Source organism: Anolis sagrei, chromosome 4 (assembly GCF_037176765.1).
Source record: "Anolis sagrei isolate rAnoSag1 chromosome 4, rAnoSag1.mat, whole genome shotgun sequence".
NCBI lineage: Eukaryota > Metazoa > Chordata > Lepidosauria > Squamata > Dactyloidae > Anolis > Anolis sagrei.
The window spans coordinates 189,857,190-189,880,771 of NC_090024.1; the positions used below are offsets into that span (position 1 = coordinate 189,857,190).

Below are 23,582 nucleotides of genomic sequence, written 5' to 3' on the forward strand. Positions count from 1 at the left end.
TGGTTTATTTTATTTATACTATATCAAATACTTTGTTTTTCATTGATACATTAGCCTGTCGGAGAAGAATTTAATTTAAAAAAAACCAGTGGGAAATAGACAGATAAACGAAATCTCCTCTTTGAGCTGATTAATTTTGTCCCATATTGGAGCCTTCTGTAGTTCCTTTTGAGTAAAGAAAATGCTGCTGGAAAATCCAATCACAAATATTTTAGAGTGCATCTCGTTTGGCTCTCAGGCCCCAAACAGTCGTAATTTCCTAGGTTGTTTATTTATTTATCGTGTCAGAAGCAAATCGAGGATACAGTTGTAATGTATTTCAAAACACAAACTAAGTTAAAAACTTGGCATTATACTAAATGTCAGTTGACCAATAGCTGGCCACTTGGAGTGCCTCTGGTGTTGTTATAAGAAGATCCTCCATTCTGCATGTGGCAGAGCTCAGATTGCATTGTAATAGGAGGTCTATGGTTTGCTCTTTTCCATACATACGCACCAAGGTGAAAGAATAAAGTGCAAACACTGGGTTGCAGTTAAATATTTTTTTAAAAAAACCAATATTATGGCAACAGGATTGATTGGTAACTGGCAAATAGGGGGAGAAAATGCAGAGGCAGTGACAACCTTTGTATTTCAAGGTGCAAAGATTACTGCAGACGCAGACTGCAGTCAGGAAATCAGGAGACGCTTACTCCTTGGGAGGTGAGCAATGACCAATTCTCAATAAAATAGTGAAGAGTAGAGACATCACACTGGCAACGAAGATCCGCATAGTCAAAACAGTGGTATTCCCTGTAGTAACCTATGGATGTGAGAGCTGACCATAAGGAAGGCTGAGCGAAGGAAGATAGATGCTTTTGAACTGTGGTGCTGGAGGAAAATTCTGAGAGTGCCTTGGACTGCGAGAAGATCCAACCAGTCCATCCTCCAGGAAATAAAACCTACTTTCATTGGAGGGAAGGATATTAGAGGCAAAGGTGAAGTACTTTGGCCATGTAATGAGGCGGCAGGAAAGCTTAGAGAAGACAATTATGCTGGGGGAAAAGGAAGGAAAAAGGAAGAGGGGCCGACCAAGGACAATATGGATGGATGGTATCCTTGAAGGGACTGGCTTAACTCTGGAGGAGTTGGGGGTGGTGATGGCTGACAGGGAGCTCTGGCATGGGCTGGTCCATGAGGTCATGAAGAGTCGGAAGCGACTGAATGAATAAACAACAAATACTCACATGTCATGGACTCCACTTTGTAGCCCCATTTCTTAAGGTTGGCTCTGCATCTCATGGTGCCAGAGCGCAGTCTGTTCAGCACCCCTCAATTAGCCCAGGAGGGAGTCCCTCATTCAGTATCAGCCATGGATTGAGGTTCCAGGTGTATGCTAAGGCTTCATCTACACTGTAGATTGAAAGGAGTTTAGCACTATTTTAACCTGGAAGTTGTGGTTTTATAAGATCTTTAGCCTTCTCTTCCAAACTTACATGATTTCATAGCACTGAGCCACAGAAGCTAAAGTAATGTCAAAACTGCTTTCAGTCTACAGTGCAGATGCAGGCTAGGCTCTTCCCACTAAGTCTCTTAACCTTCTGGAAGATCCAGCTTGGTCTTTACGCAAACGTTTCCTATTGTGCCAATTTAAGCTCAAGTTATTTGTGGCAGTTTATCCGTCTGCAGCAAGCATCACATCTATACAATTGGAACAGATATCAATATTGGAACTGCTTCATTCCAGAACAAAGGACAGGCATTTGCATTGTTTGGAGTTTATTTACCTGCCATCAGCTGAGTACTTGACATCCGCATTGTTGTGGTTTGGACATGAAAGCTCACAGGGAACATTTTAGATGATTCTAGTGAAATACAGCTTAATTTTGGAGGGAGAATCACTGTTTTATTTTGTGCTTGCCTTCTTTTAATGTTATGGAATATTACTGTGGCACCTGGGACATTTAATGCAGCCAGGGTCACCTGTATCTCTTGCATTTACACTGAAGGAAATTCTCTTTCATTTTAGTATTGCTGATATAATAAAACAGTAAATTTAAAAGATACAGGTGACCCTGTCCTGCACTGAATGTTTGAATCCTGCATGCGAGCTTCATAGTAAGTCAACCTAGAACTGGTATAACTTGCTTCCAAGTAAACATTTTTTATGATTTGGCTGCAAGTTTAGATAAGTTAATAAATTCTTTAGTCCACACTTTGTTTAGAGAAGATAGTAATTCCTTTGTGCTGAGGTGTGGAGATAAGAGTATACTGTGGGATGCCCTTGTAGTATTGGATGTTATCTTTTTGCTGTGATATAAAATACTTGAACCATCAAAATGCCCCTTGACAAATTGTAAAGCATTACAATGTACCAAGTCTAATGTTTCTGAACGATTGAATGGGCATTGTATTTGATGGTTATTGGCAGCCATGCTGTGTATGTCTGCACTGTTACCATATAAATCAAACTAATTTTAGCATAGGACTATTTTTAGCACAAGGCTAATCTTAATTTCTCATCCGCATCAGTGCTAAAGTTAGTTCCTCTCTTTCTCCGGTAACTTTCCCTTTTCCCTGTTGGGTATTTGAACACCCAAAATACATTATAACCCTTGAAGCCACAGGAAATATGTTCCTGAACTTATAGTGAACCCCATTCAAATGAATAAAAGTGAACCCCATTCAAATGAACAAATGAACAATATCTGCCAAAAATTACCATAGAGTTGACATGGAGCTCCTTAAAAATCTTAGGGAGGCTAGGTTCTCCCAGTTGATTCTGTCGTGACTTCCAGTTGAAGCATATCATAAAATTGCTTGGAGAACTTAGAATATTCCTAGAAAGGACATAACACCTATTAAACACCTAAACTGCAAGTACAGGCACAACAAAAACAATGTAAATAGAATAAACCATTAGAATTAGCAGAATTAGCAAAACAGTTCTCCATAGTGCCAGAGATAATGTAATCATTTCAGTAATCATTTAGAGGCGGCTAAAAAAGCCAATGGGATTTTGGCCTGCATAAATAGGAGTATAGTGTCTAGATCCAGGGAAGTCATGCTACTGCTCTATTCTGCCTTTGTCAGACCACACCTGGAATATTGTGTCCAATTCTAGGCACTGCAATTTAAGGGAGATGTTGACAAGCTGTCCAGAGGAGGGCAACCAAAATGACCAAGGATCTGGAGAACAAGCCTGCAAAAGAGAAGGCAGAGAGGAGACATGATGGCCATGTATACATATGTGAGGGGAAGTCACAGGGATGAGGGAGCTGGCTTGTTTTCTGCTGCCCTGGAGACTAGAACGCGGAACAATGGCTTCAAACTACAAGAAAGAAGATTCCCCCTGAACATTAGGAAGAGCCTTTTGACTGTGAGACCTGTTCAGCAGTGGAAGTCTTTGGCCATCCATCCTTAAACAAAGGCTGGATGGCCATCTATCGGGTGATTTGAATGCGATTTTCCTGCTTCTTGGCCGAATGGGGTTGGACTCGGTGGCCCACAAGGTCTCTTTCAATTCTATGATTCTAAAAGAATTGAGAAAAAGAAACCAAGTTTAAAAAATGTAATGTTCTGATTCTGTACATAGTCTTACATTAAAATCTTAATTTTGCATGATTTTTAGAAATAATTTTGCTGGAGTAAATATATAAATAACTTGCCTTAAATATTTCATTGTTAAAATCGTATTCTAGAGTCTTTTCTTTTTCAGGGAAAATATGCTCTCAGGAGAAATGGGAAAATGCTCCCCACCCCAAGCTTTCTTTCTTTTTCCCTCTTTTAGGTGGCCTTGACACCTCTCATTCCATAATATCCTCAATGCTTGTTTTCTTTTAACTTTCCCAGGTGCTTTCTCACAACCTATACACTGTGCTTTGCATCCCCCATGATCCTGTGGCCCTGGAGGAACATTTCAAAGATGATGATGATGGTCCAGTATCAAGTCAAGGATACATGCCATATCTCAACAAATACATCTTGGACAAGGTAAACATATGTTCCATAGTCTGGAAAATTATCCTTTAAAGGTAGTATACAAACTATTACAAGGTGTGACACAAACCTCTCTAGGTCTTTTCCCCCTCCCAAATATAAACATTATTCCCATTCATTGTATTACTTTTGAAACATAATTTCATTATGTTCTTGTGACTGAAAGAGGTTCAATGAATTATAGGTGACTTTGTTACTTGTAACAATTTCCAGCCCTCGCTATTTTCCTTCATTGCCTGAGATTCCTCTTTCTCAGATGGTTCAAGTAAAGTAACTTCCCAAAATGCTGGCAGTGATGGCACAAACATTGTTGTTCAGACACTTAAGTGAAAAAAATGGTTTATGAAACCTTTTACTGCTAGTTGATACCCTGCATGTATGTGGTATTAAAATATTTTAAAGTATTTTCATTATTTTAATATTTTCTTCTTGTATTTAAAATACTTCTAAAACTTTTAAAATATTTTAGATTACTCACACTGCTTTAAACTGTCAAATAGATTTTATTCTAAACTGCCCTAAGACTTTTGGATGATGGGCAGGATATAAATCTTCTGACTAATTAATTAAATTAAAGCATCTGACACTCCCAGTAAGACTAATAACTCCAAGTATTAAAATTATCCAATTTCATCGGTTTCAAAGTGAGGTTAGAATTGCTTGGCATCAAGATGATTTAATCATAGGGGCCTAAATACACTAAAACATTAGATCCTGCCTAATTATGGATGCTAAACAGGGTCATCCCTGATTAATAATTGAATAGGAGCCCCCAACAAATACTAGCTGCTCTATGTTATATTTCAGAGGCCGGGACTGGCAAAACCACCTGTGAGTATTCTTGAGTATTCTTTGTATAAGAAAACTCCATGAAGTTCATGTGGTCACCATAAGTTAACTAGTGACTAGAAGGCACAGAAGTGCACATCATCTCAATAACTTACCCTGCTTCAGCCTCTTTCTCTTACCGTATTGTTTGGGGGAGTGTGGAGTCATTAGGTTTACTCTGCAGATTCATGTTTGTTATGTGTAGAGCAGGGATTAGAAAAGTTGCTGTTTTGGAGGCCATGCACTTTCTAGAAATTGTGGCTTTAAAAGTAAAATTTCTGTGATCTGCCTGAGTGTAACTGTGAACTGGAAGTAAAACAACCAGAACTCACAACAAAAAGAAGAAAGTGATGCTGAAATATTATGTAAAGTTTGTCTTTATTGCTTTGAATGACTAAATTTCAATATTAATATCAAGTCACTACAGAGAGTATGTCGATGGTGATGATGATAATTAAGGTTATTTATACCCTGCTTTTTCTCTCTACAAAAAAAAAATGAAAGCCACTCGCCACAAAACCAATGCAATACAATTTAAAACCCGGAACCCCTGGTGGTGCAGTGGGTTAAACCCTTGTGCCGGCAGGACTGCTGACCAAAAGGCAGCGGTTCAAATCCAGGGAGTGGGATGCGCTCCCATCTGTTAGCTCCAGCTTCTCATGCGGGGACATGAGAGGGCAATGTCCTTGGAGACAGCCAATTGTCTCACACCAGAAGCGACTTGCCAGTTTCTCAAAAATTACAAACATTAAAATAGAATTAAATATTAATTGTATTAAAAACAAACAGTTAAAAACCTTTCAACTAATTTAAATAATATTCAGAGCTAAAACCACAACACCCCCTGTTAGGCCTATTAGTTTGGCCTGTTTTTAACAGTAACTCTCAAGCAAGCAGAAACAAAATTTATTCAGCATCTCCCAATTCCCATTGGTGTTGGTTAACTGACAGTTTACTGTACCTGTATGTGTCTGAACAGAAAATTTCAGGATGAATTGATCCTGCTTAACATTGAAAAAACGGGGCAGCTAACAGTAGCAGATAGTCCTTTTCATGCCATGAGACCCTTGAGGAATGTGCAATATAAATATTTCAGATCTCTAAAGAAAACATTCAATGAAGAACTAAGAGGCTGCAGGCAAAACTGTGTGTGTGTGATGGGTGGAGTCTTTCCAATTTGTTAACTTATGCCGATGTTTGTCAGGAAGGGAAGAATTTAAAAAAGAAGAAACTGTACTCATAAAACCTGATTTTCTTTCTGGTTCTCTGCCTATAAAAGACATCTTTGTTCTGGAAAGGGAAGGTTGTGAACTGTCTTACTCGGGCTTTTGGAAAAAGGAGACACCCAGGCCAGCTTTGTCCCCTTTGGTTTAACTGTGTAGAATTTATTTTTACACTCCAAAATAGCAGAATGTGAAGCCTATGGTATCTTAAAGCTACTGGAGCATAAAACTAGTCCTTTTAAACAGGAATCCTATGATGCCACAATTATAGATATTCAGGAGCAAGAAGCAGTTTTGGCTTTCAGTGGAGCAGCCAGTCCAATAAAAATTTTTGCCTCAAGCTTGGATTGAGTTGGAGAGAGCTTTTTATCAAGCTGGCTATTTTCTTTCTCTAATGACTCCACAACTATTATCCAGAAAAACCCTACGAGGAGCAAGCCAAACAACTCAGGTGCGCAACAATATAGAAAAGACATACACATGAAGAAAGTGTGGCTTTTGAGATTACTATGGAATGGGCTTGCCATCAGCAAAACGTTTTCCTTGGGTGAACCTACAGAGGTCGTAAAATCCGGGGCCAGCCCCACCTCGCTCAACCCACTGTGATGCAATGTTGGTATTCACAGAGTCCAACTGGACTGAGACTGCAATGGCCCATTTGAACACCTTCAGCATTGCAGATACCCCATTCTGACACCAGCAGAGGTTCCTACAATCCCCTCCCTTTCTGATCAGAAGGGCGCCTCTGTTGATGTCAGAACATGGTGCCCAAGTTGGACAGGAGCTTAGATGGAGCTCAGTTGCTTGCTGGGAGTGGTGAGAGCAGCATTGACACAGACATGATCCATACTTTTTCAAGCAAACCCTAGAGTGTCTCTGACTTTGCCCAAAAACAATGCAAAGTCAGTTTAACCTTTAAAAAAACCATGATCCCCATTGGAAGTCAATGATTGTTGTGGGAACAGCCAGAAGACAATTAGATGTGTATCTGGATTTTCTTGTCCATGTAGACTTGCAGTTACTCACTAAAGCATGCTATTTGAGTGATGGAACGCATATGGAGTGTATTCTTGAGGCTATCCTTTTCCTCTGATATAAAAGGCAGACATGGAAACCCATGGTGGGGCCTTGGCAAAATCATACTTCATCCCTCTGGCTCTCAATCTTGCAGCAAAATTACCTTTCATCGTGAACGTTTCTAGCACTCAGTTTTGAAGAAAGATGTAACATTATACGTGTCGTATTCTCCTTTATGGAAAAAAAAAAACATTGCTCCATAATATACTCTTCATACAAACTCCCCAGGTTCACTATTGCATCTCCAGATAGTGTTGGGAAAGACCCGTTTCATCCTCTGTCACTGCCATTAATCTTCTGCTGAGAAAGTCCACTTGTAGTAAGACCCGACTCAATGTGGTTCATTCACATAGCAATGGCACTATCATCATACAAGGACATGGTAAAACAAAGAGGAAATGGTCATCAGCTGCATATTTTGGCTAAAGTTTGGTCCAGGTTTGAAAGGAGGAGGACTTCCAAATACTGAGATAGATGTTCTGATGTTTTTCCTCTGTATAAGGGCAATTCTCTATCTTCCTAGATATTCTAAAGGCTTACATTCTTTAAGCCTTTAGGGATTCTGAGCTTTCACTGTAGTTTTTCTGTGTTTTGCTGCTACATTTTTTGCCCTCTCTCTGGTCCTTGCTTTCCCTGTCTTTGCCACCCATTTCTTACTCCACCCTCTGCTAGTACATTCCAGAATTCTACAAAATTAAAATTCCAAATCTCGTAATCAGCTTAAAGTATGACCATATTAAACAAATTAACTCTATTAACTCTGAGTATATAATGTAAACACATTTGATTTTTATCATACCAGAACAAAGCAAATTATTCCTGTCTTATGTTATGCTATATTTTGTAGTGCCTTCTAAATGTTATCTAATACTTGTAATAGGACTAAGGCTCACTAAGCCACAAGATCAGGACTTTTTTGTTAGAAAGGACACAGATGCCATCTGCCTCAACAAATCCAGTCCCTTTGTAGTCAGAAAGGGGAATTTATTTTTCCAGCGCCAATGTATTGTTGTGAGTCAACACTGTGGATATTTGGGAGTGGCTTGATTTTAAGTTGTGGAGCCTCCGGTGGCACAGCAGGTTAAACTGCTGAGCTGCTGAACTTGCTGACTGAAAGGTTGGCAGTTCGAATCCGGGGAGTGGGGTGAGCTCCTGCTGTTAGCTGCAACTTCTGTCAACCGAGCAGTTCGAAAACATGTGAATGCGAGTAGATCAATAGGTATCGCTTCTGTGGGAAGGTAACGGCACTCCATGCAGTCATGCCAGCCACATGATCTTGGAGGTGTCTATGGACAACACTGGCTCTTTGGTTTAGAAATGGAGATGAGCACCACCCCCCCCCCCCCCCCCCCAGAGTTGGACACAACTGGACTTAATGTCAAGGAGAAACTTTTATCTTTTTTACTGGTCTTAAATGTGCAATTGAGAATAGTTGGCTTAAAAAAACCCTGCAGGAGATGAGCTGTGCTCTTTTTTTTTAAAAAAAAAAAAAAACAACAACAGCTATTTATATTTTTGGGGTCTTAAAAATGGCCTGCATTGTTAGGATGAGGACCTGTGCGTGAAAATTTACAGCTACACTGCTAGATACATTTATACAGAGTGTCTAATTTTCTGTAAGCCATGTGCTCTGGTGCAGGCCTTCACAACCTATGGTCTTCCAGGTGTTTTGGTTTCAGCTCCCAGAATTCCTGGCCATTGGATGAGCTGGCTAGGGCTTCTAGGAGTTGGAGTCCCAAACACTTGAAGCACCACAGGATGTGATGGTCTAGTGGTTTCCGGGTTCTTTGCTTATCCATCAAGTCAGACTCATTACCGGAATCATTGGACATCCAGCATAGAAGGTGCTGCTTCCATAAAGACTTTTAACTAATATTGGATTTATATACTGAGCAAAAATACACTTGCCTTTGGTAGAGATTCAGTGTTGGTTTTATCAGACCAAAGAACCCTTTCATCAGTTTTGCTGTGTTTGCCTCAGCAATGGCTTGCCACTCTTCTATAAAGTCCAGGCTTGTGGAGCAACTAGGTGATAGGTATCCCAAGACAGTATCTCCCATGGCATCTGCACATCTCTCCAGTTCATTCACAGTAATCACTGCTTCTTGGTTGCTTTTCTGACTGATGCCATCCTTCTGTGTGGATATGCCTTCAAGTAATTCGTTGATGTATGGTGACCCTATGTAATTAATAGGGTTTTCATAGGCAAAGAATATTCAGATACGGTTTTGCCAGTTCCTTTCCTTGAAATAAAGCCCGCAGCATCTGGTGTTCGTAGGTGATCTTCCATCCATGTACTAACCAAGCCTGACGTTGCTTCCAAGATCAGACAGGATCTGGTTATCCAGGAACAAAGTTTTGATGGATAGCCTTCTCTAGGCGGAGTCATAATTGAAGCATATTCTTTCCATTTCACAGTAATGGATTTAATAGTACTCCAGAAAATACCTGATTGTTTCTGCCATTTTTATATTGTACTTGTTTTATTAGCTTCTTGATCTTTATATTGCCATTTGTTTAAATATACACTCCACCAAACTCCAGGGTTTTACACAAACTGGTATATTGAATCTGATATTTGAACTGCAGACAGTTTGACTCTATTGAGCTACATGTATGACTTTTGGCAGCTATGGGTTGACTAGAACCAACAAGTGCCAGTTTATTTGCTAACATTTATATCACACTTAAATATGTTGCACTTTCACAGAGTTGTGCATCTTGTGTACAAGGAGTAAAAATACCAATTTCAGTTCCAGCTAACACAACATAATGTAGAAAAGTCAAAGGAAGTAAATATATTGGGTAAAATACTGAACCTACAGAATATTTCTAAATAAAATGCACATTGTATGCAACTGTTAAAAAGTGCACAAAACCTAAGAGTATTGTTCAGTTTTAGTGGTCACGTTGAACTTAAGGCTTCAGGAGAAACGTGCTGTATTTTGCTTCCAGGACGTGGTACGTTCCAGTTATGCATTGTGCAGGGATAAAGCACAGGCCTGAGTCATAGGACATGAGCTAAATTCCCGGCTAGTTGCCAGTTGCTTCCCACTCCAAGCGATCTGAATGCCAATTATATTCAGACAGCAATGAAAGCAGCAACCAGCTACAATCACAAGAACAACTATGGCTGTTTGATTATTCTTATTACTCTTGTCAGCCAGTTGCAGAATTCAAACATCTGTTCAGTGCACTGGTGGCATTTTCAGTCTATAGCAGAATGAAATTATGGAATAGAAGCTCAAGGCCAGATTTGCAAAATGCCCCAAGAAGAAATGGATAAACAAACAAATGAAAGCCTACTATCCTCTATTAAAAAGCCAGGTGACAATTCAAGTCTAACTTTCCTTGCTGCACAATATCTTTTGGTCTTTATTCTAAAACACAGAAAAAGCTTGTGCAGTCCAAAGTGAGCTTCCCTCACATTGTTCCCACAATTTTGTTCAGTCTACCCTCGACTTATCCATGGCTTGGCTTAACGTGTCGGAAGTGAATTGAGGGTACAGTTGTAATGTATTTAAAAACACAAACAAAATTAAACACTTGGCATTATACGAAATGTCTTTTGACCAATAGCTGGCCACTTGGAGTGCCTCTGGTGTTGTTATAAGAAGGTCCTCCATTGTGCATGTATTAGGGCTCGGATTGCATTCTGATAGGTGGTCTGTAGTTTGCTCTTCTCCATACTTGCATGTTGTGGAATCCACTTTGTAGCACCATTTCTTAAGGTTGACTCTGCATCTTGTGGTGTCAGAGCACAGTCTGCTGAGTGCCTTCCAAGTTGCTCAGTCTTCTGTGTGCCCAGGAGGGAGTCTCTCATTCGGTCTCAGCCACTGATTGAGGTTCTGGGTTTTAGCCTGCCACTTTTAGATTTTAGTTTGCTGAGGTGTTCTTGTCAGTATCTCTGTAGATCTTAGAAAGCTATTTTTTTATTTAAGGTATTGGCGTGCTGGCTGATATTCAGATGGGCTGGAGATGTCAAGGCCTTGATCCTTTCATTATTGGCAGCTACTTCCCGATGGATGTTAGGTGGTGCAATACCGGCTAAACAGTATAATTTTTGTAGTGGTGTGAGGCATAGGCATCCTGTGATAATGCAGCATGTCTCATTAAGAGCCACATCCACTGTTTTAACGTGGTGAGATGTGTTCCACACTGGGCACATGTATTCAGCAGCAGACTTATCCATGAGATTGGCATATAGATGAGTATATATGGTAAATCATCGTTCACCTCTGTCTCTTAAATGTAGCTATTCTTAACACTTTCATTGCTTAAAAGGTTGAATTCACAGTTCATACTGCAGTTGCCATATGTCTCCCAAAAGCCAAATTTTGTTTTTAAAAATCCTTCCCTAATGTCTCATTGAATAACTAAAAATGCACGTAATGTGCTTTTACCACTGGAAAGTACTACACAAATGTTACCATTGTTCCTACAATATGAATCAAACATGATTTCCCCGGTTTTTCTCTTATTCAGAATGTAAAATAGATTCTGTATGTGAATAAGTTATTTCTAGGCTGTTTACTTTGTAGACATATTATCTGAATTGTTTACAGATTAGCCCCTTACTCTTGATTAAACTTCCATTGATTGCTATTAAGTACAGTATATGGCCAGGCTGCTCAACTGAGATGTCTTTTTAAAATGGAGTTTTCTGCATTTAATGGAATGAAGCGGATTCTTTGTAAATTGATTTTTTTGTCAGAACTTGTACATTCAGCAAGGGAGAACTTTTAAATGAAAAGCTAAGCAAATTATGCAATAATGGAAAGTACTGCTCTGCTGAAGCCAGACTAAGTACAGCCCATCGTCAAAAAGTGAATATATATCAAAAGATATAGGCTTGGCCTTTACAAAATGCCCTATAATGATTTTAAAGGAATTAATAGTGTTTGATTCAGTGTGGCCTAGCTACTGCTTTGCAGTTAAATCTGAGATGTGTGGCCCTATAGATAATATTGGGCTGTGTCTCCCATCAGTTTTCACTATTGGCTATATGGCTAGAGATTATGAGAATTATACTCCAACAACATCTGAGAGGCCAAACATTGTTGACTGCTGCCATACCACATAAGACAACATCCACCCCTTGGCTTTTTCTCTTTTAAATAATGGTTAAAAGTAAAAGAGGGCCTTTTCTCTGTTGCATCTGTTCACCTTTTAGCATTTTAATCTGTCACATAGGAATATAGATTATCATCTTTTTCATGCAGTTTGTTGTCGTTCCCTGATAACAACGCTAGAAAAATACAAAACACCCAAACTTTTTTGCAGGTTGATTTTGAGGCATTGTGACAATACCAATAATAAAGCAGCAAGAGAAAAACACAGAAAGCAAACATGATCAGTGCTGTTTTATTTGCAGGTAGAAGAAGGTGCCTTTGTGAAGGAGAGTTTTGATGAGCTTTGCTGGACGTTGACAGCAAAGAAGAATTACAAGCCAGACCGGAATGGGAATAGTGTTGTATCCCATGAAGATGCCTTCAAGCTCTGGTGTCTCTTTAATTTCTTATCTGAAGACAAGTACCCTCTTGTTATGGTGCCAGATGAGGTATGATTGCTTTTAAGTTATTGTCTTCCTTGTTGTGGTTGCACTTACCCTAAGGGAGTAGTCACACTAGACATGTTTATATGATAATTGGCTTAGCAATGACTATAATAACTACATAGAGCCCAGTTAATGAGCATCATAAAAATTGAAGCAAGATTTCATTCTACATCTAACTTATCCTAGCTTTTGGCAAATAGATTTGCACCTCATACTAAGCAATATCTCACAAATGGTGGCATTGTTGAAGGTTGCACCCTGGGATCCAAATAATGGATCTTTGAAAATAGAAACATCTCCTACATTTCACCCTCCTACACATCCCAGTGCAAGCAGTCATGGAGATTATTTATTTATTTATTTAAAACACTTATATTCCGCCCTTCTCACCCCGAAGGGGACTCAGAGCGGAGCACAACATATACATGGCAAACATTCAATGCCTGGGTACAATACATAAACATTAAACAACATTTATCTAAATATTAAAATACATTAGTTTAGTTTCTGCAGCCCCAATTTCATTGGGGCATTTATTAATAGCCTGTACAAGATCTTTAAGAATGACTCAGTACAGTTTAGATCTTCATTTCCCTCTTCATATCCTGCTATTAACACAGTTAAATCTAGTGCCCTCTCCTCTGTAGACAGCTCTGCCTTACATTTTAAAAATGCATTGTTTTGCAATGCATCCAAACTACTACATTTGTCATAGGAATATAGGAAACTGCTTTCTGCTTCATCAAGCTCAGAATTATCTGGGCTGACGGGTAGAGGTTCCGCCACTTGAAGCCATACATGGAGGCTGCAGAAATTCAAGATGAAATGTTCGGCTTTGCGAAACATGCATTTTGCTACTGAGCAGCAGCTATTTACTAAAAGAGAGAGCCCAATGTCACTGAAATAGTGATCTTTGTGTGCTTTCATGTGTGATGCTCCATCAAAAAGAGGCTTATTTGGTTCATGAATGCTGAATTTGCAGATTTGCACGCATACGTGTGAACACAATGAAACATTTTGTACCGTTTGCCAAAAAGGGTAATGTAGGTTAAATAGATTAGTCTGTTTCCAGTGTGCATCAACTACATGTGTGTTCATTAGTGATTCAGTATGCAGGCAAGGTAGTATTGAAAGAGTTTGAGATGAGATTATGAGGTAGGTTGGATTCTAGCATCATGTGTATAGACTCAGTTTAGAGTTTGCTAAAACTGAAAACTGTAGAGGATGACTGTATAGGTACTAGGTGTATTGTTGCTGTTTTGTGTCTTAAAGTAATTCATGACTTATGCCAACCATAAGGTGCACTTATTGTAGGGTTTGGTTGACAGAGGGTTTGACTTGCCTTTCTCTGAGACTTGTTCAAGTTCATCCAGTGGGTTTCCATGAACACGCAAGGGATTGAACCCTGGGCCCTCAGTGTCCTAATCCAACACTGGGTAGAGTGTAGAAGAGGGATTTCATTAGATGTTGCTTGTCATAAGTAAAAGTATAGGAACCTTCTCCAATTTTCACTTTGACAAGCTTATTAGAAGAGAAATAAATGTGTCCATGTGGTGGCGGGTAATTGCGAGGAATTGTGGGGACACAGTGATTTGCATTCATGTCACATCTCTGAATCCTGCCCCCTGAATTTGGAGCAGATGAAAAATAGTTTCCCCACAATAGCAAGCAGCATTTTTAAACCTCTCAGGGAGGATGTACTAGTAGTCATTTTAACACATTTTCAAGTGTTTTGCATCTTCTTGGTGGGTTAAGGCTCTGAACATCTGCCCCAGCCACTACAACACCAGGTATGTGCAGATTTTAAAAGCCTATATAGATGTAAGAAAAGCGATGGGTCCCTCTATCCGACAATCACCTAGCCTTTGGTCTGCATGCATAGATGAGCAATTCTTAGATCACGGATTTACCATCTACAACTAAGTAAGCAAGTCAGCTTGAAAAGGATGTGGAACAGTGGCTAGGACCTGGGAAGCAAGAGGCCTCCATCTGTGCTAATCATGCAAAAACAAAAAACCCAGTAAAGAAACAAACCAAAAGTCAACAACCCAAACAAAAAGTCCCTGCTTTTAGTATACTGCAGAGGCAGGGCAACTTGTAGCTCTTGACCTAATTTCAAAAGCTAGTGATCTGTTCAGGACTCTAAGAACCCTTTTCTTCCTTCCCCACCAGCTCTCATGGGGATGGGGTGGAGATGAGGATGGGGGTGTAGAAGAGAGAGAGAGAAAACAAAAGAGAGGCGGAAAGCAAGGAGAAAAGGAGTGGGCTTGACTGCCAGTAGGCTTGGAGCCCAGCAGATTTTCCCTAAAGTAGGATTGCAACTGGTGAGACCTCCTTTATCTTTAAAACTTGTCTAGAAGAGGGAATTTCAGCAGTTGTTGCTTGTCATGCAACCAGGTAACAAACAACATCTGCTGAAATTCTTTAGAGTTGCTGATATTGTTGCTATTGCTCATGCTACATTAGAGTGTGTGTGTGTGATTAGTGTGTGTGTGATATCAAGCTACTGAGCAGGTTGATAAGGTTGTGTTTTTGTTAAAACTTTAAAAAGAAAAGGGTCATCTGGAAGGTATACTACGCTTCTAAAAGGGTTATATATATTTCTGAAACAAAGGGTTAATTACAACCAAGGAATGCTGCTCAGTCAAGCAAAACCACTAATAACAGTAATAATCTCTAAATTCCATAAGGCATGTTGGAAAGAGGGAGGTTTCTTTTGTTTCCTAGTAGACGAGAAATCCCAGTCAGGTGATTTGTAAATCTTCAGAATGAGACTGAAGAATGAGATTGCATTCACATTGGTCCAAAAGTCATTGAAGATCTAAATAGAAAGACATACACCGTGCAGGTTTGGTTATATCTACGTCTCACACACATCGGCTAACACCTGAATGCTGTTCCTTGTATGTTGCCGTTAGCTGGTCTTTCTCAATGCTCCTTCCTTTCAGTTCAGAGAAAAAAGCATTGCATGCACATATACTCAACAGCTACACTTCCTCTTCCTCACCAAGACATTTCCTGTTCTTCAGAGCCTTGAAAAAAAAGAGCAGCCTTTCTTACTAAACCACTGCTTCGAGTTTAGCATCAGTTTGCATTTTATTTTTGGTAGAAGGCCTTACTCAAGGACTGAGAAAGACTGGGTAACACCATTTTCTGTCGTCACCACTTGGTTCCTGGATTCTTGCGGTCTCTTTCGCATCCCCACTTTGCTGAGCAAACTCTCCTCCTCCCAGCCCTCCTTTGCATAGAACCATAGAGTTGAAAGAGACCACAAGGGCCATCCAGTCCAACCCCTTCCCATGCAGAAAAACACAATCAAAGCACTCCTGACAGATGGCCACTCTTCCTCATTGTTTCTGGATTGGACCCTCAGCCCCAGAGGCAACACAATAGGCATGTTGGGATAGGAATAAGGGGGGCAACAAACTCTGAGTGTGATTAAAGGGTGTCAAATTGCTAATTATTGATTTTGTTATAGTATTCTTTCCTACCAAGAATGTGAAGAAGTGCATGTGGTTTCAGATGCCAGAATTACTCAGCTGACTTTAAATATTATGCACACATGACTCCAGTGGTGAGGTGGAGAAGATGCTATTCATTATTCTGCTTCAGGCAACAAAATGTCTTGGATCTTCCTGGCTGGCTGCAGTGGATCTTGGAGACATTGTTATGAGTGTTAGATTTGTTCTTGCTGTTGCAGTGTCTCCCTGTATGTATTCCACCACAGCTGGCTTAGATGAATCTGGGGGGGGGGGGGGGGGGAATCTGGAGACTTAGACTCAGTCCAGTGAAGGCATGTTTGGGCCTTAGAGCCTTACCATTTGCTGAACCATGCCACCAGGCACATTTGGTAGTATATTTACTAGCTCCCTTCACTTCTTTCAGGTGGAGTATCTCTTGAAAAAGATCTGCACAGCCATGAGTATTGAGTTCAACAGTGGAGAGCTGGATGATTACCTTTCTCAAGAGACTCAACAGCAAAGTGGTTTGACGGTTTGGCAATTCCTTGATCTGGTAAATTCAGGCCGGTTCCTGCGGGGAATAGAGCGTGAGGCCATCAGTATGGCCATTGAAGAGGTCTACCAGGAGATCATTGGGGATGTGTTGAAACAGGTTAAAAAAAAACCCCAACCCTCTCCCACTGTTGGGAATGGAAATGCTAATGCTTTGCTTAGTTATGTTGAAGGGTTTGCTTAGTGATTCTCAAACCTTGTGCTGGGGAATCCAGCGGGACTTTATTCACTTTTCAATGGGTTTCAGTCTTATGGCCCTTCCTTGAGAAGGAGGGAGGTGTGAAAACATGTCAATGGACTCTTGTTCTCTTTCCACATGTCAAGGACACACACTCAGCTTGACTGAACTCACAGGGTTATTCTGGGGATAGCGTAGGAAAAAGGAGAGCCATGTATGCCACCTTGAGTTCATTAAAGAAAATGCAAGCTAGATGAAATGACTGCAAGGAAATGAGTTCAAAGACTTCAGCAATTCTGGAAGAGGGGTGAAATATAAATGCAAAATCATATCAGCAACTGGTATGTGGTAGTGACAAATGCCTGTTCCATCTGTTATCATTTTGTGATGGGGAAGGGCTTATTTCCATCTTTTTCTAGCATGCCCTGAAGATAGACATTTTGATAATCACTGACCTAGAAAAACTGCAAATAATGTACATTTTTGAAATATCTACAGCAGAAGCAGCTTCCTTTGGGTGAAGTCTTGATTAGTTTGATGCGGATTGCGCCTTCTGCATTCTGCCTTTCAAAAAGTATGACATGTTATCGATTAATTCATGGCATCCAAGCCAGGAAAGAACATCATCATCAGCATTATTATTATTATTATTATTATTATTATTATTATTATTATTAAGCAGTAGCTAGGTGTGGCAATGCCAGAGAATCCATACTAATGTCTGGAATGGCAGCTACATGTGAAAAAGAGTCTGTGGCAATCATCTGAAGTTTGTGTGCATATTGCATTTCCTTCTGAGTTCAGTGAACCAAGAGAGAGTTGGTGATCACTAGCTACTGTGGATTTAACTTGATAAGCCTTGCTCTAGAATCTTGCTCATATTGCTTACTCCTGATAAGGCCATCAGGAATCACAGTGCCCTTGTGGCTTGCAAGTGTGCCAGATCAGCATGTCTGGAGCTACAACTTCCCTTACTTTCAGGAAAAAATCCTGAACTTCAGTACATCATGAAAATAATACCAATGAGGACATACTTATTTATTATTTATTTACTATATTTATACCCCACCCTCTCTCTCCCCAAAGGGAACTCAAAGTGGCTTACAAGTAATATGTATATACAAGATATTATATTATTAGCATAGCACAATATTAGTATTATATATTACTATATTGTACTATACCACTATCCTGCAATATTATTAGTAATATTACACGTAATATATAACTATTATATTATTATACTGTATTATTATGGTATATTGGTATTATATTATAGGCTTTTCTGCTTAACTGAAGGACACAAAGAGGAAGAAAAACAAATTAGCATCCCTGAGACTCACAAGCCACACAGGTTTTCTTGTTCATGCTAGTTCTATTGGCAAGGATGTTGCACACTTAAGAGTCTTTTGTGACATAAATCTTTGTTAAATGCAAAGGTCTTTGGTACTACTTTCCTTTCTAAAGTTGCTGCTCTCTCTCTAACCTCCATCTTGGTTTGGGAGCAGGGCTATCTGTGGAAGAAAGGTCACCTGAGGAGGAACTGGTCAGAGCGATGGTTCACCCTGAAGCCCAGTGATCTCTCTTACTACATGACCGAGGAACGGAAGGAGAAGAAGGGAAGCATTTCTCTGGACAGAAATTCCTGTGTGGAGGTAATCTGACATGCCCTGGTACACAATAGGAACTTTAAACTTTGCTTTACTGACTTTTTAAGTGTATTTAAGGAACTAGTGATTATGTGTACAGTATATAAATAGCTAGTTTTTACCAATAGGTAATAGATACTACTTGAGAAAAAAGCACTTCTGAGGCTGAGTGGGGGATGGCTTGCCCTATGACATTCTCGGTCAAATCAAGACAATGTATAAAGGCCAGAATACAATAACAGAATGTGGATTTTCATTTATGAGATTTACCATACAACATATTACTTTCATTGTTCCACCCATTGGTTACATTTTAAGCTGTGAATAAAAACTCACATGCATATGACATTGGACAACAGTAGGCTACATGATGAATGGAAGGGATTTACTAATTTGTGATACTGAAAATGGGAGGATAGAAGCTCAGTGAATAAAAACATCCACTACCTGGAGAGAGGGACTAGAAAGCTTGTACTGACACCTGTCTTTTTCTCTGGAGTGATTTTACAGTACTAGGCTGCTTTCGCAGTTCTTGACCTATCTACATTTACTGAATTATCCTTTTACTGTTCAGGATAGCCTCTCCTTGAAGCTCTTGAGATCAGTAATTCCATGTTTAAATAAGTCATAGTCCATTCCCCCCTTCACCACTTAACATCAAAAGCTATATTTTATCCAAACCAAAATGGGATGTTCTGGCCAATTCTAGACTTTTGAAGGGGAATAGGCACCCAGACCCATTGTTTTCTGTAGTGATCCACTCCTGACATAAGCAGATCAAGCTTATGGAGATAACCCCTGAGGCTTGCATTTGTGTTGCATTTGCAATTGGATTTGCATAGGAAGAGTCAAGGTTCTCTGCTTACCAACTAACATAGTTTCTATGCCCTATGTGGAAAAGATGCTCTGTGGGAATGGGATAGGGAAGAGAAAATATGATTGCAGAATTTGGGATTAGTTTGAGTAAATTATTAAAAAGTGTTTAGTGTATTTATCTGTTATGCTCCCCCTCTTATTTCATTATTGTGATGAGAAGGCTTTGCCTATATTAGCCCATTTTCACATGTATCTGATCATTTTAAGTCATCTTCATAGTTATATGAACAACACCTTAGTTGTTCCCTTGTAGAGAACAAGCCACAGGACAAGAATCCTTAGCCTTTATTACTTGCATAACCCCTAAAGGAAGGCAGCTAATTAAAAATTGGGGATCCCATAGAGATTGTTGTTATTTTAGGTTGGTAGCAATGCATCTTGTATGTTACATTGCTCAGAGTTATAGCAGAGGGAGGTTATAACTACATTTCTTGTTTCCTGGCTTAAAGATTTTACCTGACAAAGATGGAAAACGGTGTATGTTCTGTGTGAAAACAGCTTCACGGACATATGAAATGAGTGCTTCGGACACCAGACAAAGGCAAGAATGGACACTTGGTGAGTACTCTGTTACTACTGTAGTACTTTTGAGCTGGTGCTCTTTGAAAGATGGGTTGCTTTCCTACCATTTGGGAGATTTTGTGAAATAAAGAGGTTAAATTGTAGATAGTCAGTAACAGAAGCCTCTCTCCTTTATAATTGACTTTCATTTATGGACTGGCCATGTCTAACCGCATCTCCCTATATAGACCACCTCGCACATTGCGGTCATCGGAGGAGTCCCTGCTCTTGGTCCCACCCCCCATCACAAGCACGGTTGGTGGGAATGACAGAGAGGGCCTTCTCCGTGATCACTCCCTGTCTCTGGAACTCCCTCTCCAAAGAAATAAAAATGGCATCCACCCTCCTCTCCTTCAAAAACTTCTGAAAACACGCTTATGCACCTTAGTGTATGGAGAGAAGGAGGACTAGCACACTCTAACTCACTGGAACGCTGGCTAATTTATTCACATTTTTTAATTGTCTAGAGTACCTGTTTTAGTGTAATTACGTTTTATTTAGTGTAATTACATTTTAAGTATTGTATTTTTCTTTTAGTTTTAATTCTTTTTTTCTTTAATCATAAGTTGACTGATGCTATCTTGTATTATTTTGATGTGCGTGATTTTGACCATGGCATTGAATGTTTGCCTTTTTATGTATGTAAACCACCCTGAGTCCCCTCAGTCTATAAATAATAATAATAATAATAATAATAATTATTATTATTATTATTATTATTATTATTATTAAAGCCAAGAAAGCTATTGTCCTAAATATCTGGACCACAAAGGTACTGAAATACTTAAAATTTCATTTAGTATTCAGTAAATTAGAATTTGAGCAAATTATTGTAGAAGTGAATTAAAAGCCTGAGTGAATTAGAATGATTTTGACATATAAAAAAACAATGTTGAGACCAGGTGAGCCTTTTTTGAGGGGCTGTTCCATAACTGAAAAGTCCCTTCCTCACTACTGAAAAGGGTGGCCTTGTGAAACGGGCCTCAGTAAATGACATAAAAGGATGGGATGGATTACTGATATGGCAAAAGGCATTCCTTAAGGATTCCAACCTGAGTAGTGAATTCACAATCTTTTTTTTTTCTTTGGTAGCCATTCAGATGGCAATTCGTCTCCAAGCTGAGGGCAAGAAGTCTCTCCACAAGGATTTAAAGCAGAAAAGGCGAGAGCAACGAGAGCAGCGAGAGCGCAAGAAGGCCGCTAAGGAGGAAGAATTGCAGCGCCTCAAGCAGCTGCAGGAGGAGAAGGAGCGCAAGCTACAGGAGCTGGAGCTATTGAAGGAAGCTCAACGGCAAGCTGAGCTTTTGCTCCAGGAAGAAGAGCAGCGGCGCCAGCAGCAACATGAAGAAATGCAAAAGATGTTGGAGATACAATTGCGGGAAGCAGAACAGGTGAGTTCAAGCAAGACAGAAATTGAGGATCCAGATTAAGAGAAAATGCAATAGATCCTAGGGATGTCAGGCATCGGCATCCTGGTTTAGCCAAAATACATGTGCTTGAAACCCAAGGTGGGTCTACACAGACACTATAATGTAGTTCAAAGTAGGCTTGAGGGTGGGATGTGTCCTCAAGACACACACCAGCAATGCACGCTTTTAAAAAGAATCCCAAAAACAAGTTCTGTCAGAAATGTGTTGTAGATGATACCTTTATATTCCAGTGCTGCAAAACGCAAAGTGTATTGTAGGCATTGGCCCCTGTTGAAGCACAATAAACAATCCAAAAAGGATGCTGGCAAACACACTCCAAGGGCATGGCTGCAAAGCAAGGGGCTAATTGGCTGCTGCTAATTGTCACTTCCTCTTTTTTCCACTTTGTATTCCTTTGGTACACTGATGCACATTTCCCTTGGAAATGAGAAAAAAGTGGGTTGAGGCCATGTTTTATGTTCAGTGTAATCACCTTCCTGGTTCAAAACGGCAGCAAAACTGGTTTCTTTTAATCCAGCTACTAACTGAATTATAGTGTCTGTGTAGAACTGCTCCAGAAAGCAGGGTGTTAGGTATAACATGCCTTTCAGGCCGCATGCAATACACACATTCACTGTTCCTCCCACATGCAGTGTCCAGCCGGACTTCAATTCATGCAGCTGAAATTGCAATCCCTTTCCACTTTTCTTCCTTTCCTGTCACTTCAGAAAGGGAAGAGGACATTTTGGCCTTCATCTTTCCAGGATGATGCCCTTGCAGCCATTCAATTGTTGCTGAATTTTGATGGTGGTAGTAAGGAGTGGAGTGGAGAGTTGGGCCATCACGTTACTCTTGGTGAGTCATGTGGCTCACCCTTGAGAGCACCCTCAACTTAAGAATAGTGCTTACACTGCTAAAGCAAAACACAGTTGTTTCACTCATACATCAAGGCAACAAATTCAGAAAGTTTGCTATGATGCAGTGGAGAGCCTCATGCTGTTGTGATTCTCTTCTTGCTATTGTTAGCACTTTTTTCTCAGCTTGACTGTTTTTTTAACTTCCAGTTGTCTCACAGTTGTAAGTGCAGCCAGCTGTGAACCTGTACAGAAAGGCTATTATCACCTGTATGCATGTATGGAGGAAGGGAGGATGTTTTCTGGGCAACTCGGGATACATTATACTTGCATGTTTTTGCTTTTAAAAGAATTATGTGCAATTAAAATTCAGTTCAAAAGGGATGGCCATATTTCAGGCACATATTGTGCCATGTAATTCTGCATGGTAATGTTCTTTGCAACATAATTTTTAGGCACAGAAACAAGCATATGGAAACTTTTCATAGTTTGAGATTGGAGCTCCTCAGTTCAAAATGCTCCAATTTTTTTTTTTACCCCCTCCCCTCAAAATTCGGAGTGTGAGGACCATATAGTGTGCATTTTTCTTTGTCATTATAATAATCAATTACTCTTTATTGAAAGTGACACTACAGCTGCTAATGGCTCAGACAGTTCTGAGATAGGCTAAATTTAACTAACTGCCACTGTCCTCTGCTGTTGACTACTGTGCACTCTACATGCCAATGGCATTTTCTATTCTTGCCTGTAGGCTCGTGCTTCCATGCAGGCTGAGATGGTTTTGAAGGAGGCAGAAGCAGAACGTCAGCGTAAGCGCATCATAGAACTGGAAGAGATGCAACAGCAACTTCAAGATGCACTGCACCTGGAGGTTAGAGCTCGCCAGGATGAAGAAGCTCTAAGATATGCACAGGCCAGGTATGCAGAGTGCCCAGCTTTATTTTCGTCTGGAAACAATACTGTATCACAAATTCTGCAACTGAAAAGAATGGTAGAGTGGGGCAGTTGTCAGATTTCTCATGCTTTGTCATGTTCCTTACCACCTATTTTGCTGAAAAGAGCTATAAACACTCCAATGGCCAAGACTTGAGCACTACTCTTTACAACATTTGTATTGACGGTGCTTATAAACCTTCCGGGTCATTATTATCTGTACTTGGATGACTATTATCTTTGTTTTGGTTAAAATCCAGGAACCAAAATGTCTGCCAGAACTATCACAAAACTAGCCTTCTGCTGCCCCTTCTACTCAGATCTATTGCTTTTAGCCTGTTCCATGTTATTGACATCAGCATGGATGCACATGTACCAAGTTCAAGAGGAAAGGTTCCTAGATCAAGAAGTTCTCAATCTAAACATAATTACTTAGAAAAAGTAGA

General features: G+C 39.9%; 1 protein-coding gene across 1 annotated transcript in view; it reads left to right on the plus strand.

The window, feature by feature from the left end:
* The window catches only part of DEF6 (DEF6 guanine nucleotide exchange factor), a 70,273-nt gene that overhangs the window by 38,720 nt on the left and 7,971 nt on the right, over positions 1–23,582 (plus strand). Inside the window, exons 2-8 of the mRNA XM_060773089.2 lie at positions 3,832–3,972; positions 12,481–12,666; positions 16,549–16,776; positions 18,363–18,509; positions 19,829–19,937; positions 21,033–21,331; positions 22,955–23,121. Coding sequence (XP_060629072.2) covers positions 3,832–3,972; positions 12,481–12,666; positions 16,549–16,776; positions 18,363–18,509; positions 19,829–19,937; positions 21,033–21,331; positions 22,955–23,121 — 1,277 coding nt within the window. The remainder of the gene's footprint in view (positions 1–3,831; positions 3,973–12,480; positions 12,667–16,548; positions 16,777–18,362; positions 18,510–19,828; positions 19,938–21,032; positions 21,332–22,954; positions 23,122–23,582) is intronic.